Raw genomic sequence first — 20,176 nt, forward strand, 5'->3', positions numbered from 1 at the left:
TCATTGTATTTGCCTCTGGCCAGTCCACCGAGGCAGCCCCCTGCAAGGGGGAGACGGAAGGCAGGCATGAGCAGAGAGGGGTGTGGGTTAGTCAGGAGAGCAGGGAGATTCACAGAAGCCAGGATCCAGCTTTTGGATGGGGTCAGACCTTCTGTAGACCTTACCTTCTGCTCATTATTGGATGTCATTCTACCTCCTCCCAGGGGGCCTGGCTACTTTACAAGAAAGAGAGTCCTGGCATATGGGGGACCCCTGGGGCTATGGGCTGGATGAAGAGCCCAACCCACAGTTGATCTGGGGGATCCCAATATCCCAGCCAGTTGAGCAGGACCATTGATAACAGGACTTCTCTGAAACCTGAAATGCAGAAAGGGCCCCCGGAGGTGACAGTGTCAGGACAACCTCAATCTTTGCTATTTTCTCTTACGGTTTTTGCAAATCAATAATCCCCAAGGATGTTCCTGAAACTGTTAAAGTGCAGGCAATTTGTGAAAGTTCCCCCCACCCTGCCATCACAGTTCTCCTCCCTGGAGGCCGATGCTGGCTGTTTGTGAATTTTTCCAGAGACATGTGGGGAGAGAATTTGGAGCGAGCCAGACGGGTTTTAGTGGGTCTTCTTCCTTATCAGGTGTGCTGGGATGAACACCCCGTTGGAGCTCCCTCCAGCCTCCTCATTCTCTGTCAGGTCCTTCCTCTGTCTCCCCTGAATTCTGGACATGACAGGGGAAGCCTGTCATCCACCTGATTCTGACCTTTCAGCCCATATTACATGGAAGGCAGAGTCACCTTGGAAGGGGAGAGGCAGCTCCCCTGGATTGTCTTTGGTGGCCGACTTGGGAATTGGCGGGGGGGGCGGGGCCTCCCTGGAGCTCAGGATGAGGTAGAGTAAGGCCTGGAAAGTTGGCTAGTTCTGTGAGGTCCCAAGGTCAATCTAGGAACCCTGAGGGTGAACAGCCTAAAGGCGAACTCAGCTTGAACAACCTCAGAACTTTCTGGAAGTGAAAAGTCTTTTCCCTGATGCTCTGAGCTGCCTTGGGAAGCAGTTGACTTCTTTGAAAAGCAGAGCTTCTCACTTACATGGGATTCACTGACACACAAGTCCTCCAATTCTTCCTGGGGACGGCACCAAAGTCTGAGCTTCAGAGACAGACCTGGTAGGTGTGACTCAACTGGTTATCCAGGGCAAAGGTCTGTCCAGATCGACAGCCTTGGAGCTCAGCCAAGATTTCCAGGCATAATCGACCAAGACCAAAAAGTAGGCAAAGCCCAGATGCATGATAGCTGGTCTGATCACCATGCAGCGCCCAAACCCTTGAACCCAGCTTCCTCTGGAGGGCATCTGTAGTTATATCTAATCTTTTATTTAATCTGTATTATCTTATGAGGTCAACCAAAAAGGCAGTGGCGTGTTTAAAATTCTCTTTATATAGGTTAGGAAACTGAGGCAAAGTCTGCAAGCTGAAGAGAGTATCTAATACCATGGATTTCAGCTGGGGACGATTGTATTCCAGGAGGCATTGACAGTGTCTGCAGATACTTTGGGTCATCACAACTCAGGTGAGGGCTACCTGCGTCTAGTGGGTAGGAGCCAATGGTTCTGCTAAACACCCCACAGCCTTCTACCTGCATCAGAGGATTCTTGGCCCTAAAACATCAGTGACCAGGAGCCGTATTGATATCGTGAAGCCCCATCTCTTCCAGTTCCCCAGTGTGCAAATGAAGAAATGTGATCCTTAGCAGAGCAGGGACCGGAGGCCTGGGTTGTGGCCTCCCTCCCTTCCTCCCTTCTTTCTTAGTCCAGGGTAAACTTTCCCAGCTCAATCCAAGATTTGCTCAATCAGTGGATTGTCAACATGACCGTGTGGTCAACTGGTTGTCAACAAGAACTGTTTGCTCCCTCAGGCCCTGGCTGTTCCCAGCTCATCTTTTTTTAAATGTTTTTTTTTCCCCTCTTATTTTCCCTGTTGTTGAAGGTAAACAATAACGTCTAGGCTACGTTTAGCTAAATAAATAAATAACAAGGTCTCTTTACTCCCCTGCCTCTTCAGTTTACCAATGTCCATTCCAAGGAGCCGAGCTTTGTCCTCTCTGGTGGGACAAAGGGTGTTTGGACTCTGAAGTGTTGCAAACACAAGCTTGGATAAATGTCTGATTCCGTGGTTAAGACCTCAGCTGCGGGAGGCCAATGGACCAAGCCCTGAACAGACCCGGTGACTCACTTGCACGTGACCGAGTCACGCAACTTAACTTCTCTGGGCCTCAGTTTCTCTTGTAACTGATAATTCCTGTGTCTACCTTGCAGTATTGTTATGAGGACTCATTGAGCATGGTTATTAATGGCTGCATTACAAACTATGCCAAACTCAGTAGCTTTAAACAACCATCCTTTCATTTGAAATCATGATTTTTGTGGGTGAAGTATTTGAACGTGGCTGGAATGAGAAATCTTTCGACTCCCTATGGCTTCAACTGGCATCTGATGTGGTTGTCAGCCGACAGGTGGGCTGTGCTGGAGGCTTCAAGGCTGCTTCATGCTTAATTAAGTCTTTGCGGGGTTGACTGGGCCTCTTGCCCTCTCCAAGCCATCTCAAGACCCTTTATGTGAGCCTGGCACCGTGGCACATACCTTTCATCCCAGTGGCTTGGGAGGCTGAGGCAGGAGGATGGTGAGTTCAAAGCCAGCCTCAGCAAAAGCCAGGCACTAAGCAACTCAGTGAGACCCTGTCTCTAAATAAAATATGAAATAGGGCTGGGGATGTGGCTCAGTGGTGGAGTGACCCTGAGTTCAATCCCCAGTACAAAAAAAAAAAAAAACCTTTATGTGGTTTCCCCTGCAGGGCAGGCAGGACATTTTTAAGACATTTATGTCTCCCTGAGATCATAGCAGAAGCTGTCAGTCTTCTTAAAGATTAGTCCAAGGCCAACATGGAGTCGTTCCTCTGACTTTTAGAGAAAAGCAGGCTCAGGCCAGCCAAGATCCACAGGGGAGTGGCCAGAAAGGGCCCCCTCCTTGGACAGAATCTCCTTGGAATTGAATTGAACTAGGGGACACCCAGCTGGTGTCTGCTGCAGAATTGATTGCTTGTTTGCTGGTGAGGAGAAATCCCCAGAGTTTTGGGGGTCACAGAAGTGATCTGTATGTGAGCATAGAGTGGAAGAGATTGAGTTTGAGTTTTTCTCCTATATCCTTCACACCTGTGAGTGAGATCATGCAGTATTCGTCTTCCTACGCCCAAATAATCACAGAGCCACAGATATCTCTTCCTCACATTTCCTTTATGTATATATGTAGAAGTGGGATCATTGAGGGACTATTTTCAGTTTTTTGAGGACCTCCATAATGTTTTCCGTAACAGTTTACTAATGTACATTTGCAGCAACAATATATACAAGTTCTCTTTTCTACACACCCTTGCCAAAAACACTTGCAACCTCTCATTTTCTTGATAATAGCCTTTCCAACAGGTGTGAGGGGATAGCTGCTTGTGGTTTTAATTTGCATTTCTCTGATGATTAGTGACTTTGAACCTGTTTTCAAATGCCTATTGTCCATTTGCATGTCTTCTGATTTTACCACATTTTTATTGGTGTGTTATAGTTGTACATAATGATGGGATTTACATATTTAAACATGCACACAATATAATAAAATAATATATTGGCCAATATCACTCCCCAGCACGTACTCCCTCCCTCCCCGCATCCTGCCCCTTGATCCCTTTCCTCTGCTTGATCTCCCTTTAATTTTCATGAGATTCCTCACCCACACCCTTTCTTTTCCTTTTACCTCTCCAGTTTTCACATATGAGAGAAAAAAAAACATATAATCTTGTTCTTCTGGGTTTGATTTATTTAGTTTACCGTGATGGTCTCAAGTTCCATCCATTTTCCTGCAAATGCTATAATTTCATTTTTCTTTATGGCTGAATGTAACTCCCTTGTGTATATACACCACATTTTCTTTTTCCATTCATCCATTGATGGACACCTAGACTGGTTCCATGGTTTGGCTGTTGTGAATTGTACTGCTATAAACATAGGCAGGCACGTGTCACTGTCGTATGCGGACTTTAATTCTTCAGGATAAAGAAGAAGGAGTGGAATAGCTGGGTCGTATGGTGGTTCCATGCCTAGTCTTTTGAGGAACCTCCATACTGATTTCCATAGTGGTTGTACTAATTTACACTCCCACCAACAGTGTAAAAGTGTTCTCTATTCTCAACCCACCTCTCTATATGTCTTCTTTTGTTAAATGTCTATGCAGACAGATATTGCCTATTTTTCAATCAGATTATTTATTTTCTTACCATTGATTTAAGTGCCATCTATATTTTGGATATTAATCCCTTATTCACTCTATAGTCTGTTAATCTTTTCTCCCATTCATCTCTTCATTTTGTTGACTCTTTGTCTCTGCAGAAGCATTTTAGTTTGGATTCATTCCATTTGACTTATTTTTGCTTTCGTTGCCTATACTTTGGGTATCATATTAAAAAAAATTCATTGCCTAGACCAAAGTCATGGAGATTTTCCTCTATTATTTTTTTTCTTCTAGTAGTCTTACATCTTCATCTTTACTTCTACAATCCATCATGAGATCACTTTTATAAACGGGTTGAGATAAAGGACCTGATGTGGATACCCAGCTGTACAGACATTCTTAATTTTAGAGACCATTCTTTCCCCATTGTGTGTTGAGGGCATCTTTGTCTAAAAATATGTGACTGTCAATGTGTGGATTTATTTCTAGTTTTTCTATTCTGTTCCATTGGTTTCCATGTCTTCTACGAAGTCCATATCATGCTGGTTTGACTGCTGCAGCTTTGCAGTGTAAATTGAAGTCCAGGTGATGTGAGATCTCTAGCTTTGTTCCATCTGTTCAGGTTGCTTTGGTTGTTTAGGGGCTTCTGTTGTTGTAATTCCATACGAATTTTAGAATTTCTATGAAAACTGTCACTGAAATTTCGATAAGGATTGTGTGGAATCTGTAGATCTCTTGAGGTGCTATGAAATTTTTTAAAAATATCAATTCTTCCAATCCATGAACATGGGATATCTTTCTATTTATTTGTCTCAATTTCTTTCATCATGTGCACCGTGTTTCATGGTGTAGAAGTCTTTTTCCTGTCTGGTTCAATTAATTTCTAAGTATTTTTATTTTGTTATGGTAAATGGGTACTTTTTTTTGGGGGGGGAGGTTCTTTTTTAGATAGTTTGTTGTTAATGTATAAAATGCTACTGAGTTTTGTGGGTTGACTTTGTATTCTGCAACCTTACTGAATTTATTGATAAGCTCTTTGTTTTTTTGGTGGAATCTTTAGGGTTTTTTACAATCGTTAGGGTTTTTTCCTACAGAGATAATTTTATGTCCTCATTTCTGATTTAGATGCCTTGTATTTATTTATTTTTTATCTTGCCTAATTGCTTTGGCTAGAACATAGAAGTGGTGAGAGTGGGCATTCTTGTTTATTCCTAAGCTTAGAGGAAAAGCTTTAATGTATTTTTTTCCCCATTTCATTAGTTGTCTGTGTTTTCTTGCATCTCACTGAGCTTCTTGAAGATGATTACTTGGAATTCTCTCTCAAGTAATTAATATATATTAAATTATTGGTGGTGAGTTGAAGGAGCTCTATGATTTTTCTTTGGTGTTCCTGATTCTTTGTTAGTCATGTAGCTTTGCATTAGTGTCTGTGCATAAGAAGGAACAAATACTTCTTCCAATTCTTACAAACTGATTTGGGCTGCTTGAGGTTTTCTACTACATATCTGGGGGTGAGGAGATTGTCTCTTGGGTCATAGTCAAATGCTTTTGGAGCCATATCGCACGGTTGCTGCTCTTCCCACAGTGGGGTCCACAGTTGGTGAATTAGGGAACAGGCATGGATCCTGTCTGGTACCTAGGTGTGGAATCAACTCCCTCAAGGACATAGGTAAAGCAGCTGGTGTTGGATCAAGGGTCAGTTTCAGAATGCATAGCCAGTAGTTCTGTGGCCTGACTTGTGGATAAGTGTGAGTTCTTCTAGGTCTCTGCAAAGGCTCTTGATGGATTTCTGAGTGGGTCCTTGGGCAGGCAGTACTGACTCAATCTGAGATTGATAGGGACTGCAGCCAAGTTGCAGTACTGCTTCAGGGTCTACAACAGAGTCCAGAGTCTTTGGACTGATCCCTGGTGCCACAGTGGGAGTGTCTTCTAATAGGCCACTTGCCAGGAAACCTGCTGTCAATCTGCACTTGAGAGAAAGTGGAGCTGAGACACGGGGCTGTTTCAGGATCTGCTGCAGGACCAAGGTTTGTCAAGTCTGCCCCAAGGACTTAGATGAGTAAGTCTCTCAGCTTGTTCCTGGCTGGAAAGAATTGCTTTCAGTCCGTAGCTTTGGGGTTGAGGCTTGGGGCCCTTTCAGAATCTGCTGTACAACAGAGATGGATAAATGTGTCCCAGAGACATAGACAGGCAAGTATCCCAGCAGTTTCCTGAGCAGAGAAGATTGATTGGGGAACGGAAAGAGGCTGAAGACAAGATTCAGCCTTTTCGGGATCTTCTGTGGTACTGAAATTTGCAAGCTCTCCCCAGAGGCTGATCCAGGCATCACTCTGGGTTTGTGTGAACAAGGAATGATCTCATGCTGAAGCTGAGATGGTCAGAAACTGAGTTAGAGGGCCATTTCAGGGTCCAGAATTGAGAACAAGTTGGATAGAGCTGCCTTCTGCTGCACTACTGGTGTGTGCCTCCCCTGACAGGCCCCTTGGTGGATGGATTTTGCTTGCAGAGCAAATGCCAAGTGGGACTTCAGCCAAGTCAGCCAGGGGGTGGGACCATGTCCAGGTCTGTAGCCAGGATCATACCCAATGAGTCTGCCTTGGCTTGGATTTACCTTCTCTAAATACCCCTCCTGGGTTCTGGACCCCTTTTGGGGTTTCACTAACTCCTGCCTGAATCCCAAAGCTTCCACACCAAGGCATTTTTTTTTACCTGTGAATAGCTGAGGAATTATTGTTGCTGAAGGGGGAGGAGCGTGAGTCAGCTTCTTTGGTTGCTGCTGAGAAGTCGATGGTAATCTGAACCTCTGTTCACCTGTGTGTCACATGTCATTTTCCTTGGTCATCTTTCACGATTTTCTCTCCATTTTGGATTCCAAGAAATCTGATTATGATGATATGCCTAAATATCATTCTTTTTTTGTGTTCCTCCTATTTGGGGTTCTCTGACATTCTTGGAACTGTAAACTTATATCTTTCACCAGAATATGGAAAATTGGGGGGCCATTATTTCTTAAAATATTTTTGTCTCTTTTGGGGACTCCAATTATACATGCTGTGAAGGATCCACTCATTCTATTTTTTTTTTCAATATTCTTCCCTCTGTTCTTTAGGGTGATAAATCAAAATTCTTTTGATCTAATTTCATTCTTTTGATCTGACTTTCTTTAATCATCTCCAATCGGCTAGAAAATCTATTTGGTTAATTTGTAATTTAAGGTCATGAATGTTTTACTCAGCAAATTCCTCTCAATTTAAAATTTTATTTCTTGTTTAAAAATTTTTATTTGTTCATTGCTTGGTCCCCAAGCATAATCATTATAGCTTTAACACAGATGTTAAAGTCGTTGACTACTAATGCCAACATCTGAGCCATTAGTTATCTACATTTATGTCACATTTCTCTTGAGAATGCTTTTTCTGTCTCTAATAATTTTCCTTCCACCCTCCCTCTCTCTCTCCCTCCCTCTCTTCCTTCCTTCTCTTTCTCTCTCTCTTTTTTAGCAGGTGGTTAACTTGGCCACACTCAGACTCCAAACTCTTTACCTCCCATAATGCCTAGCAATTAAAAACTCCACTCAGCTATTCAAATCCAAGGCTGCATGGATTCTGAGTATTTCCACAATCTGCCGGTAATTTGGGCAGAATTCTTTCATAGAATTTGGGATTTTTTTCTCCAACTCTCTTTGGATTTTTTTCTTCCTAAAAATGAGAAACTGATAACAATCCCACTTATATCTTCCAGTTATAGATGACCAACAAATTCTGCCTGTTCTAGTTGCTCTCCAGAACATCATGATGTAGCTTTTTAAACATGTTGTCCATACTTGATAGATGGCATCTGTCAGAAGGGAGTCCTCCAGATGATTCACCCCTCCATTACTTGAAGTGAGAGCTCTGCAGTTTAGTCCTAGTTGTGAATTATTTAATGAATCTCTGCCACTCACTGACATTTACTGTGAGTGTACCCAGAGTTTAAAAAAAAAAGACACACAAAAATTGCTGTTTCATAAGATAGCTTCAGGGTTCCCAGAATGATGTAAGAGAGCTTTTTGGATTTGAATTAGTTCAAGCCAAGCTTTGTTCTGCCCCTGGATGTTTTCACCTGCTGAACATGTAGACTTTAGAGATGAAGACAAAGTCTGATTTGCAAAGAACTTTGTATTCTTTGGGTTGGAAGTTTTCCCTAGGATGAACTTGTTCTAATAATTGATCATGGTGACTAAGTTCTGAATTTAAAGCCGGATAGATCTAGGTCCACATACTTTTTCTGTCATTTCCAAGCTTCCTGGGGTTGGACAAGGAGCTTAAATTCGTGAGTGTTAATATTCTTGTTAATGCAGTAGCGGTACTAACATACCTTCCACATGAGGCGTTACTTTATATGACTTGAGACACTGCAACACAGTGAACAGTAAATATGTTTGAGTCCATATGATTTAATCATGGAAACTTTGAGTCTCAATTTCTTCATCTTCATCATGAAAAGAAAACACCTATCTTGTGGCTTTAATACACATTTGAGCGAGATGATGTTTATACATTTCTTCGGGCAAGAGGTGACTTGAGAAATAACTGAGAACCACAGGCTTGGGGACAGGGGTTTCCCCTTTGCTAACAAAGCAATAAAATCTTCTTTTTCCTTTTCCTCGAAACTGTGTCCTTGTTATTGGATTGGCATCAGGGACAAGGACTGAGCTTTTGGGAACAGATTTGGCAACCCAGGTGGGACCCCAGAGCAGTTTTCTTGGACCCAAGAGCAGTCTTCTCCAGCTTTCTTGGGCAGGCCTGGCTCTCCAAGGAACCCCACTTGCATGCTGAGGATTCAAGGTGGCTGGTGAATTTGTTGAGAGCCACCTGCAGGAGAGTTAGGAGACAGGGGAGTTTGCTTCAAGAGGAACAGAGGAGCTATTCCTGTGAATAAAGGGAAGGACTCAGGGAGTGTCCCAGTAGCTGCTGAAGCTCCTTTTGAAGGTGGGAAATCCCACCTTCTCTCCCTGAATGGCCCAGGTTGCTCCAGCGTGGTCCACTTTGAGAAAAAGGAAACTGAACTCAGTAAAGTTGTGACACCCTTGGCCATCTGGTAAGCGCCCCAGTGTGCACACTGAGACCCATGATTTCACACATCTGTTTTCTCTTCATGGGAACATCTGGTCCCTCTTTGTAGGGGCATCTGTGGAGTCACTGGTGTAGGGGTCATGGTTAAGCAGGACTCTAGGGACATTTACTCCCTACTGGTCTGTTCTAGGTTCTCATTTGTTTGTTGACCTTGGGTTTGGGAATGCCCTCTGATTATCTGTTTGTGTTTGTGTTTCATTTGTATCTGTTACTGCCCCTTTTAAGCATGGCCAGTACTGCATTGATTATACAGGTAGTCTCTTGGGAAAGATCTTGGCTGGTCAATTTAAAGGTCCTTATCTGTCAGCCATAGTTTGGGGGCTCCTCTCTAGTTGTCTATGTATTTCTTTTCTGAACAGTCTTGCGATTGCAGTTGGTCTGTCAGAGGCAAGTAAGTGGATGTACTACCATTTGAAAAGCACTTGCCATGTGCTCAGTATTGTCAAGTGTCTTCCCAACATTATTTCAAATAGTCCCCCACCCCAGGACATAAACCCCATTTAATATTGAATCTGGGATGAAAAGGGAAGACAAGAAAGATCTCAGCTTACCATCTACAAGTTTAAGCATGTCTAAGATCATGTTTTACTGTAACCATCTGGCTTTTGAATAGCTTTCTGGATTACTACACAATCTTTCAGTTGGAGTTGGTCTCTCAAAGGTAAAGTAAGTAGAAGAAATTTGTACACGCAGGTCTATCTGTTTTATAAGTTCCTATCTGGCAGCCCTGGGTTTTGGGAAATCCTCTCTTACCTGTGTTTTTTGTATTTGTTCTTGGTCCTTTAAGACATGGACCATCCTACATTGATTTTACTGATAGTCTCTTGAACACAGAGATGTTAGCCGAATGGGCCACCTATAGGTATAAGCCTGTAGAAGAGAAAGAGGGTTTGCTATAATAAGAGAAATTGGCTATAATCAGCACAAAGTGATTTAATTTTAATTTAATTTTAATAGACTGATATGAAGCAAAGTCTGAATCATTTATCTTCTCTTGCCTATCAAGATAATTCTCCTGTATATGTTAGGCTTTATTACTTAAGGAAACCAAGTCTTAAAGGAATTAGGGTTTGAACCTGTTTGAAAGCCTTTTAAAAGATTACTTTGTAACTGGTTAAGTAAACAACATATTTTAGGTTATAACAATATAGTTGACATCCCAAATATGTGACTAGGCATATGTATGCATCTGAGAACTCTGTCTAAGTCTTGTCTAAGTGTTATGTAAAAATTATAAAATGAAAGTTTATGTAAGTTTACCAGCAAGATAACCAATAAGTGATCTCCTTTATACATGGTATCTGACATAGAAGGGCCACATTATCATTTTGAAGACCTGTCATATCTGTTTACTCTAACTACATTTCTGATCATTAACACTGTTTCTTACATGTATAAGGATTTAAGGTTATTCTTTGATTTTTTTTGTTAACCCATGCAGACCTGTGATTATTGTTACCATACACTATGGGTTCTAAATTGTACTTTAAAAGTTAAACTTAGTTAAGTGTAAAGCTTAGGGAAGAGCACTTTACCTAGTTTGTATTCTCCAAACTAAAATTGCCTGTAGCAATAATCTTGGATTAGTATAGAAATAACAAATTTGGTTGATATTTATTCATGTCATTTGATGTTTTATAGCCGGATAAAGTAACCTGTGGTCAATAAGTTATATATATAATTTTGTGTGTCACTTTTCACTCTGGAATAGGAATGTAAATATATTTTTGGAAGGTAATAAGGAGAGTCTAATCAGTTTAAAGGTGACATTGTGATACATGAAAGCATTTTGCCACTTTTTCCACAAAAAGAAAGTTGAAGGCTAAAAAGAAAAGAGTTATTTATTGTCTCTCACTACTGCCCTCTCCTAATAACCAATAATAAGAATACTCCTCTTACTATGTGCCCAGTCTAAGCTGTTGCTGTTATACATATATCATCCCCTTTCATTATCACAGTAATCATATGAAGTAGGTGCTGTTATTTTCATGTGAAGAAATAGAAGTAGAGCATTTCTAGAGCTTTGTCAGGGTCTGTGTGACGTAGTAACAGGTAGTAGAGAATTCCAGCTCTGTCCATCTGACTACCATTTGAAAAGCACTTGCCATGTGCTAAGTATTGGCAAGTGTCTTCCCACCATTATTTCAAATAGTCCTCCCACCCCAGGACATAAACCCCATTTAATACTGAATCTGAGATGAAAAGGGAAGCCATTGATGTATTCTAGATGAAACCACACTGAGATTTTGTAATGTTCTTAAATGCAGAGGCAAATTATTATTATTTTTTATCCTGGAGTTGGATGATAAGGTTGACCAGGTAATGGAAAGACAAAAGAATGTTTCTCCCAGTTCCTCAGGATAAGAAAGATCTCAATTTACCAACCATGTTTGTTTCTTGGTGGAAGATACCAGGATTGGAAATGGGAAAGTGCTCCAGAGAGGCAGAACATCATTAGGAAACTTGAGCAGGTGAAACCAGCTTAAATAAAACCAGGGCTCAAGTCTTATTCCTGCCTTATAGGGCCTCTGAGACTCTGGACATGTTACAGAATCTCTGCAGCATCCATTTCTTCGTATAGGAGTCATGACCAACCATGCATGTTACTGCAGATGCCCAAAGTCTGAGATTCATTCTTTTTTTCTTGTCATCTTTAATTCCCTATCAAAACCAACAGCAAGTCCTTCTAATGGTAACTCAAAAGCATGCTCTATGTTCACGCACCCCTCTCCACCTGCATTCCCTTGACTCTTGTCAGAGCCGCCATCTTACTTGCTTAGACTATAGCAGCAGCCTCCTGGCTGGAGACCCATTACCCATTCTTTTTTTAATTTGCATTTATTCATTTATTTATTTTTTGTATGTGGTGCTAGGGATTGAACCCAGGGCCTTGTGCATGCAAAGCAAGCTCTCTACCATCTGAGCTATGTCCCTATCCCCCTCACCCATTCTTGACTCCATAAAATCTCTTCTCCAAAGAACTGCCACAGTAGGCCTTGTAAATCTAGCCATTTCTTTTCTGAATGTTTTACTCTCCAATTTTATTTCAAATTCACATAATCAATAAAATTAGTTATTAATTGGATCATGTCTCTTTTCCCCTTAAAATTGGGGGAAGACTTCCCGTTGCACTTAGAATAGAATTTGATCTCATTATACGGGTCTTAAAAGTTCTTCCTGTTATGCCTTCTGCCTGTGTCTCTGACCTCATTCTTGATCACACTGCTCACTCTATAAGCTGCCACACCAGCCTCCTATCTGTTCCTTGAAGCCATCAGCCACCAACCTTTGTAGGTGCCTTCTGCCTGCTGGTCCTTTCCCAAAGCTGACTCCATCCCCTCTTCTGACCTCAAAATGTCACCCCTAGTAACACCATCATTTGCCCTGTTCTATTTTTTGTCTTATGTCACCATATGAAATCCTTTTAGCCATTTAATTGACATTTGGCTTGTTGTCTTTTGCCTTTCTGTCATGAGCATATAAAGTCCTTGACAGCAGTGACCTTGTCTGACATGTTCACATTATAGCCACACCTGCAAGATGCTCCTTAAGACCCTGTTGGATGAATGAATGAACCAGAGGTTGGTTATGAGACGAAGGAGGACAGCAAGTATCAAGGGCCCAGGTTGACAGGAGAGTCAACTCCACGAAGTCATTTAGAGAAGTCGATGGAGGGACTCTCTGCCATTCGATGATGTCCCTCTCTCCACTCATGGCGTAGAGTGATTATCAGCTTCTCACGTGCCCTAGACCAGACGTATCTGGGTCACTTCCACCTGAAGTTCACTGCCCAGACTTAGAGTCTAGTGGCCCCGGGCTAACTAGAGGAGAAGCTGCACATCAGAGAAACAAAAAAGAGATCTTCCAAGAATTCCATCTCCACAGTCCACCTGTGCCACAGTCTGGCTGGGCACAATTCAGGAGCCACTTGTCAAAAGAAACGAACTTTATTTTTAGAACACACACACACACACATACACACACGCGCGCGCACACACACACACACACACACACACACAGCACCACACAGCTCTTCAGGAATTCCCTCAGAGCCCAACTGCCACAACCTGCTTCCCACAAGCCTCTCAACCTCCCCCACTCCTCCTGCTCTTGAGGCCGATTGGCTGGATCGCGTGGGCGGAGCCAAAAAAGTCCCCCAATGAGCAGCTCCATGGTCTGAAAGGGCAGGGAAACAGCCCAATGAGCATCACCGCAGAGGAGCCAATCAGTTGGCAGCTAGAAGTTTGCTGGGGCCGCTGTGAGCCAATCATCAGCTGGCAGCTGGAAGTTTGCTGGGGCCCCTTTGGCTGTGGCTCTCAACACACCTGTTGTGAGAGATGAGAAATCTGAGGCAAAGAGGGATAAGAAACCTGTCCACATCACAGAGCTGGGAAATGGTAAACGTTCTACTCAAGGCTAGGCTGCCTGGGCCCAGAGCCTGTCCTCTTGACCATAGACTAGTCCTACTGTCCCACAGGGGACTCCAGGATGTATCTCATGGGCTCTTCCTCCGGTCTCCATTCTGTCCTCGAAAGAGACCTCTGCTTTAATAACAGGGTTTTCGTACTTTGATACATTGGGGGTTTAATGAGTAGCCAACCTTCTTACCCGTGTAAGAAACTAGACTTGACCCTCAGCCCTGTTGCCAGGGATCTTTAGCGGTGACTTTGAGTCGAGGTGTTGTTCCCCCATACTCAGGGGTGACTGGAAAGCCAAAGGCGCTTGGGAAAGCTGGGCCAGAATCCTGGAGGTCTTCTATTCTCTAAGAACCACCCCCACAATAAAATATGGCTCCATTAGTAAATTAATAGTACAGACCAGTACCTGTGACAACTCAGGGTGACCAGTGCAACCTCCATCTCAAACCTGTGTCTAATGCCCAGGCCAGGCGCTCTATAGACTTTCTGTCACACAATTCTTTCAACAGTCCCATGGAACAAGCATGAGACAGGAGGAGGATAGCAAATTCAAAGCCAGCCTCATCCCCTTAGCAAGGCCCTAAGCAACTCAGTGAGACCCTGTCTCTAAATAAAATACAAAATAGGGCTGGGAATGGGGCTCAGTGGTTAAGCACCCCTGGGTTCAATCCCCAGTACAAAAAAAATAAAGAGGTCAAGGGCTTCCACAACAGCCTTCTTGTAAGTGGCTGAGCCAGGATCTCAGCTCTTGCATTTTGTAATGCACTCAATTGTCTCTCCTAGAATCCCAGATTAAGACAGCAGCCATTAACAGTTTTGCTCAGCACGGTGTTATGTATTTCATGAATTGTCTCATCTAATCCTAAAACACACACACACACAAAAAAAAAAAAAACTTGGAAAATAGGTATTGACAGTTACCATTCCAGTTTCACCCATAAGGAAAGTGAGCCACAGAGCAAGGAAGTCAACAAGATCTGTCATGTGTTGAGTGACAAACCTGAGGCTCAAACCCAGATCTTTCTGCCTCAGGGGCGCAGTACCTAGCTGCTGCCACTCAGCTGTCACCAGATGAAGACATGAGGGTGTGGGGCTGGCTAAGAGAAGCCAGTTAGCCACAGTCAGCTGATGAACATTCTCCTCTGGTTATTATTCTTGCACACCAGGGTCATCCCACAAAAGTGGGAGGTGACTTTGTAGAATCTGTCTCTCTGATTTTCTCTCTTAGAGACCTGCAACTGTGTTCTACCCTGTTCTATTGGGCGTCTCCTCCCCTGCTGAGTCAACCAATTCCTGACCAGTTCTCCACTCAAGGTTCTTTGCAGCCAGGATCCAAGGTCTTCCGTGTGTACTTGTCTGGAGAGACCTGAGCACAAAGCCCCCTTTCCTATTCCTGTCGAGGACCTAATCCAGCTGTGTGTCCTCAACAGCATCAGGTAAGACAGAAACAGACTCTAGCTTCTTTGAAAGCATGTGTGTGTGTGTGTGTGTGCACGTGTGTGTGTCACAGAAGCCCTGAACTGAAAATCCAATTTCAAGTTCTGATAATGCCATTGACCAGTTAGGTGACATATTGGGCAACAGTTACTTAACTTCTCTTACACTTCATTTCCTTCCCTGAAAAATAAGGATGGTGATATGGGGTAAGAAGAATAAATAGGACCAGGCACAGTGACCCACGCCTGTCACCCCAGCAGCTGGGGAGGCTGAGGCAGGAGGGTCTCGAGTTCAAAGCCAGCCTCTGCAAAAACAAGGCGCTAAGCAACTCAGTGAGACCCTGTCTCTAAATAAAATACAAAATGGGGCCAGGGATGTGGCTCAGTGGTGTAGTGTCCCTGAGTTCAATCCCTGGTAACCCCCCCAACCCCACCACACCAAAAATAAATAAATAAATAAATGGGAATACACACGTGTTCAGTGGGGCCCAGTGGCTGGTCCATAGTTTACCCATCAGGCAACTCTGGCCGTGGTGGGGTGGGGTGGAGAGTGCAGCGTGGGAGCCCAGGGACTGAAAGAGAACTTCACAGTGCAGAAGTTGGTCCACTTTCTATTAAATGAATGCCTTCATTCATTTTCTTTAAAAAAAAAAATGTAACTAAGAAGGAGCGTGGCTTTAGAATTGCTGAGAATTGAGGTGCACCTCAACATGTATTGATTGAGCTCTTATTGCGTACCCCACGCAATGCTGGAAATCTAGGAAGTAGGTGTTATTATGCCCCCAAGTTCAGAGACATGAACAGTTGCAAAGAACACCCAGATGAGGGTGGGGGGGCCCAAAAGTCAAACTCTGGCTCTGAACCTCCAGGATTGCCTAACACACCGAGTGCTGTTGCCTCCTTAAGTAGCTTTTTGAGTTCAAAAAGGCTATGAAGTCAGAGTTTGGTTGCAGAAGATTTTCAAGGCCCCTCAGTGCCTGCACATGTAGTTTGGAGGCCAGCTACCTCTCAAAGCCAAGTCCAAACTTGCCTTCAGATTAGACTTTAAAGCACCTCAAAGACTGTTCTTTAAAGCTATCCTCATAGAATGTTCTCGACTGAATGTTTCAAACGGGTAGGAACTCTCTCAGTCTAATTAATCTCTGATAGTATCTACAACCATATGTGGCACATCCACAATAGATATTTTAGAAATTAACAAATATCTTTTTCTATAGTTCAATCTATGGCCATACTGGGTTTTCTCTCCCTGGTTTTCTGAATTATGACAAAGAAGGAAAAACTAACCATTTATTGAGTACTTTCCTATGTGCCAAGCACTATAAGCAACAGATGGAGGACAGATATAGTTGTTGATATGCACATATCAACATAGTTAGAGATAGTAATATGCATATAGGTACAATTATAAATATAAATATAGATAACATAAATAATTATGAGGGTAGATATAGGTGTGGATACATAGGCCTAAACATAGATGTACAGATATAGGTATTTTTTACTTTTTCTTTCTTTCTTTTTTTTTTTTTTTTGATGGGGGGTCACTAGGAATTGAACTCAGGGGCACTTGACCACTGAGCCCCATCCCCAGTATTATTTTGTATTTTATTTAGAGACAGGGTCTCACTGAGTTGCTCAGCACCTCACTGTTGCTGAGGTTGGCTTTGAACTTGGGATCCTCCTATCTCAGCCTCCTGAGCTGCTGGGATTACAGGCATGCACCACCAGGCCTGGATGACTTTTTAGTCTTCTTAACATCATGAATCAGGTTCCTCTATGTCTGTACATATCAGTGCAAAATTGGACCCTGCAGTTTCTACATTCAGGAACCAGAGCCCCACTTCTTTTTAGGACCTATTCTAGAGGTTGAGGGGTCATTCCTCTAGGCCGGGCTTCAGCGAGGTTCCCCAGGGAGAGCATTATCTACTAGCTCATCTTCTGAGAGTGTGCATCTGTGCTGGGTTGATGCAAAACGCCTTTCTCGGGATGTCATTACATCATCACCACGAATCCAGGCAACAGCTGCTGCTAGTCTTGCAGAGGAGGTTCAGTAAGCTGCTCACAGTTATGCAGGTGCCCAGCAAAGGGGCTGGAAGTGGAATTCTTTGATCCCTAAGGCCACATTCTAAACTGTCACACTCCTCCTTAGCTGGGCACTGGATTTGGCCGTCTTACGTAATGAAGATTAAATTCGAATTGCAACCAAAAGATGATGTGAAAGTCATTTATTCTTTATTTGATCAAGAGGGTTATTGGTTCATCATGACTGCAGTGGCAAATTACCACAGTCTGATTGAAAGACATTTTTTTTCTCCTAGTTCTGTAGACTAGAAGGCCAAAGTCAAGGTGGTTTCTTTTGAGGCCTGTCTCCTTGGCTCATAGATGACTGTCTTCTTTTTTCTCTTGGCCTTCTTCCTCCAAGTATGTCTGTGTCCTTATCTCCTCTTCTTACAAGGCAAGCAGTCATTGTATGAGGACCTATACTAAGAACCTCAACTTAAAAGACCCTATCTCTAAAAACAGTCCCATTCTGAAGTATTGGGGATTATTTCTCCAACATGCCTTTTGGGGGAACACAATCCAGCCCAATGATGAAACAGGTTTCATTTCCTATGTCAACTTGATTAGGAATGACTCTCTAAAAGACCAACCCAGGGCAGATCTTGTAGGTTCACTCAGTCTGTGCCACAGTCCGGCTGCAGCAAAATAACCGGGGGGTGACGAACAATTTGTGTAGATTGATACAGCAGGAGTAGGAGCCGTTTATTGTAGGACAGGAGCAGTATTCATACATTCCACACAGCTTATCTAATTAGCATAAACTAGATACATCAGTCAACCCATCAGGAATCTCTACACTTAATGGCTCGCTTTTGTTACTTCTCAAACCACTCCCTCTGGCATTTTGCCAGGCACCATCCAGACTTGTTTACGAAATTTAACATTCCCCTGACAAAATTCCAGGTGTTATTTTTGACTTATTTACAGACTCTAACAAGTCTGGTAGGAAAGGTATTGAAAGGCTAGCAGCTTCCACCCCAAGGATGGTGGTGTATGTGTTTCAGAATCCGTATGGCCCAAATGACAGAAATCCAATCGAGGACATGGCTGGCTCACAGAATGAAGGGTAAATGAATTTCCTCATTATATCTCTTGTTCTTTAGCCACTTATTAAGGGGCCATTTGCACTGTCTTCGGAGCAAATAGTGAGTTAATATTTAAGGAAGACCCCCGAGGTCATATATATGTAGTAGAAAAATAGCAACTGAGTTTGGTGTTCTCACTCTAAACCAGCTCACATCTGTGCAGGGATGGTGTATGTTGGGGAAAATCACAGAGGGGGAAATGAAACGGTTCTGCTGTTAAACTTGCCTTGCAACTTTGGAGATACCCGTGTCCCTCCTTAGCTTAGACCTAGTGATTTAAAGCTCAAATGTCAACAGGAGCTGAGCAGCTAAGGTTAGTGAAGGAGGGAGGTGCGATAAAACAGGGAATGGTGGGAACTGGGTCAATTTGGACAATGTCCCATGTAAATGAGGCAGATAGTCCTCATCTCCAGCTGGTTGGTGCCAAGTTGAAATAAAAACCCAGTGTTGCTGGCCATTACTACTCTTATTGATCTACGACGCTATTGTCAAAGAGTATTACTGTCAAAACTGAGGGAGGGTGGCCTTGTGAGTGATGAAGTGCTTGAATCTTGTTTGCCAAGTGGAAAACATCTGTTCAGTGAACATTTTCATGGATAGATCCGGACGTTGCCCTGTAGCCCATAAATGTGCAAAATGATCATTTGTCAAATTATTATTTGTCAATTTACAATAAGATTTTTAAAAAAAACAACTAACAAGCATCTATTCCATGAAGACCCTGTGCGTAGGGTCTTCCATATTTTCATCACAAAGACAATACAATACACTGAGACAAAACAAGACACAAACATACTGTATCAATCTTCTCCATTTTCTCAAAATGGCCATTTTTCCTCTCGCCCTACACCCTTCAATATAGTCACTTCACTCCTATGATAAAATTAGAGACGGTTGGAGTCTTTACCTCCACAATCTAGTTATCATCATCAGTTAGTCCATCTCAATCCAGTCTGTAAAATCTAAAGCTAACTTCCAAACACAGAGTCTCTGAAAGGATCTTCTAACAACATAAAATGACATAAAATAAAGCCATTTTCATGGAAAGGTAGATTCTCACATAAGCCGATTTTCATATTCAAAATTCAAGAAGAACCTTAATAAGTGAGAGTTCTAGTCCCATGTTGAAAACATCTTTCAGGCTCCAGAAGGACCAACAGGTTTCCTTTCGTGTGTTAACGCGGATGGATCGGGAATGGCTGCCCAGGAGAGCCTAGGGAAGATCTCATGGGTGTATCCCAGTCCAGTGGGGAGGGGGCTCTGAGATTAGCAGCTTCTTCCCTGAGGATGGTGGTATATGTGTGTTAGAATCCACACGGTTTCAAGTGACGGAAACCCAGTCTCAGGCAAGGAGGAAATTGTTGGCTCACAGAATATAAGCGAGAGGGGCAGAGGCTGAGGGGCCTCTCAGGAGGGATTTGAATGTCTCCAGAATTCTGCTACCCTCATCTCCATCTCTCTAAACATAAGCTTCCCTCTTTTCACCTGCTAGGAATCATAGACACAGTTCCCCAAATGTGCATTTTGGGGCTTCCCCTAGTGAGAGTCAGCCATATCTATTCTTTGAGCACGCACACACACACACAGACACACACACACACTCACACACACACGGAGAGGGATTCTAATTGACCCAGATTGGGTTAATAAAATCATCAGAAATGACTGCACAACCCTGAACCAAACACCTTTAGTCAGGACATAGGGTTATCTGAAGACGTAGCCATTTCTATGGGAACCACCAGACTAAATATGGTGGGAAGAGTGGTCTCTGAAATAAAGACTGGGGTACAGAACT

The 20,176-nt window shown here is 43.0% G+C and overlaps 1 protein-coding gene across 1 annotated transcript in view; it reads left to right on the forward strand.

Annotated features, from left to right (window-relative positions):
• Positions 1–6,173: 6,173 nt before the first annotated feature.
• Acsm1 (acyl-CoA synthetase medium chain family member 1) overlaps positions 6,174–20,176 on the forward strand; it is a 43,893-nt gene continuing 29,890 nt past the window's right edge. Inside the window, exons 1-3 of the mRNA XM_048790072.1 lie at positions 6,174–6,320; positions 15,022–15,229; positions 18,298–18,359. Of these exons, the coding sequence (XP_048646029.1) occupies positions 18,305–18,359 (55 nt within the window). The 5' untranslated portion in view covers positions 6,174–6,320; positions 15,022–15,229; positions 18,298–18,304. The remainder of the gene's footprint in view (positions 6,321–15,021; positions 15,230–18,297; positions 18,360–20,176) is intronic.

Source organism: Marmota marmota, unplaced genomic scaffold, assembly GCF_001458135.2.
Source record: "Marmota marmota marmota unplaced genomic scaffold, marMar, whole genome shotgun sequence".
Taxonomy (NCBI): Eukaryota; Metazoa; Chordata; class Mammalia; order Rodentia; family Sciuridae; genus Marmota; species Marmota marmota.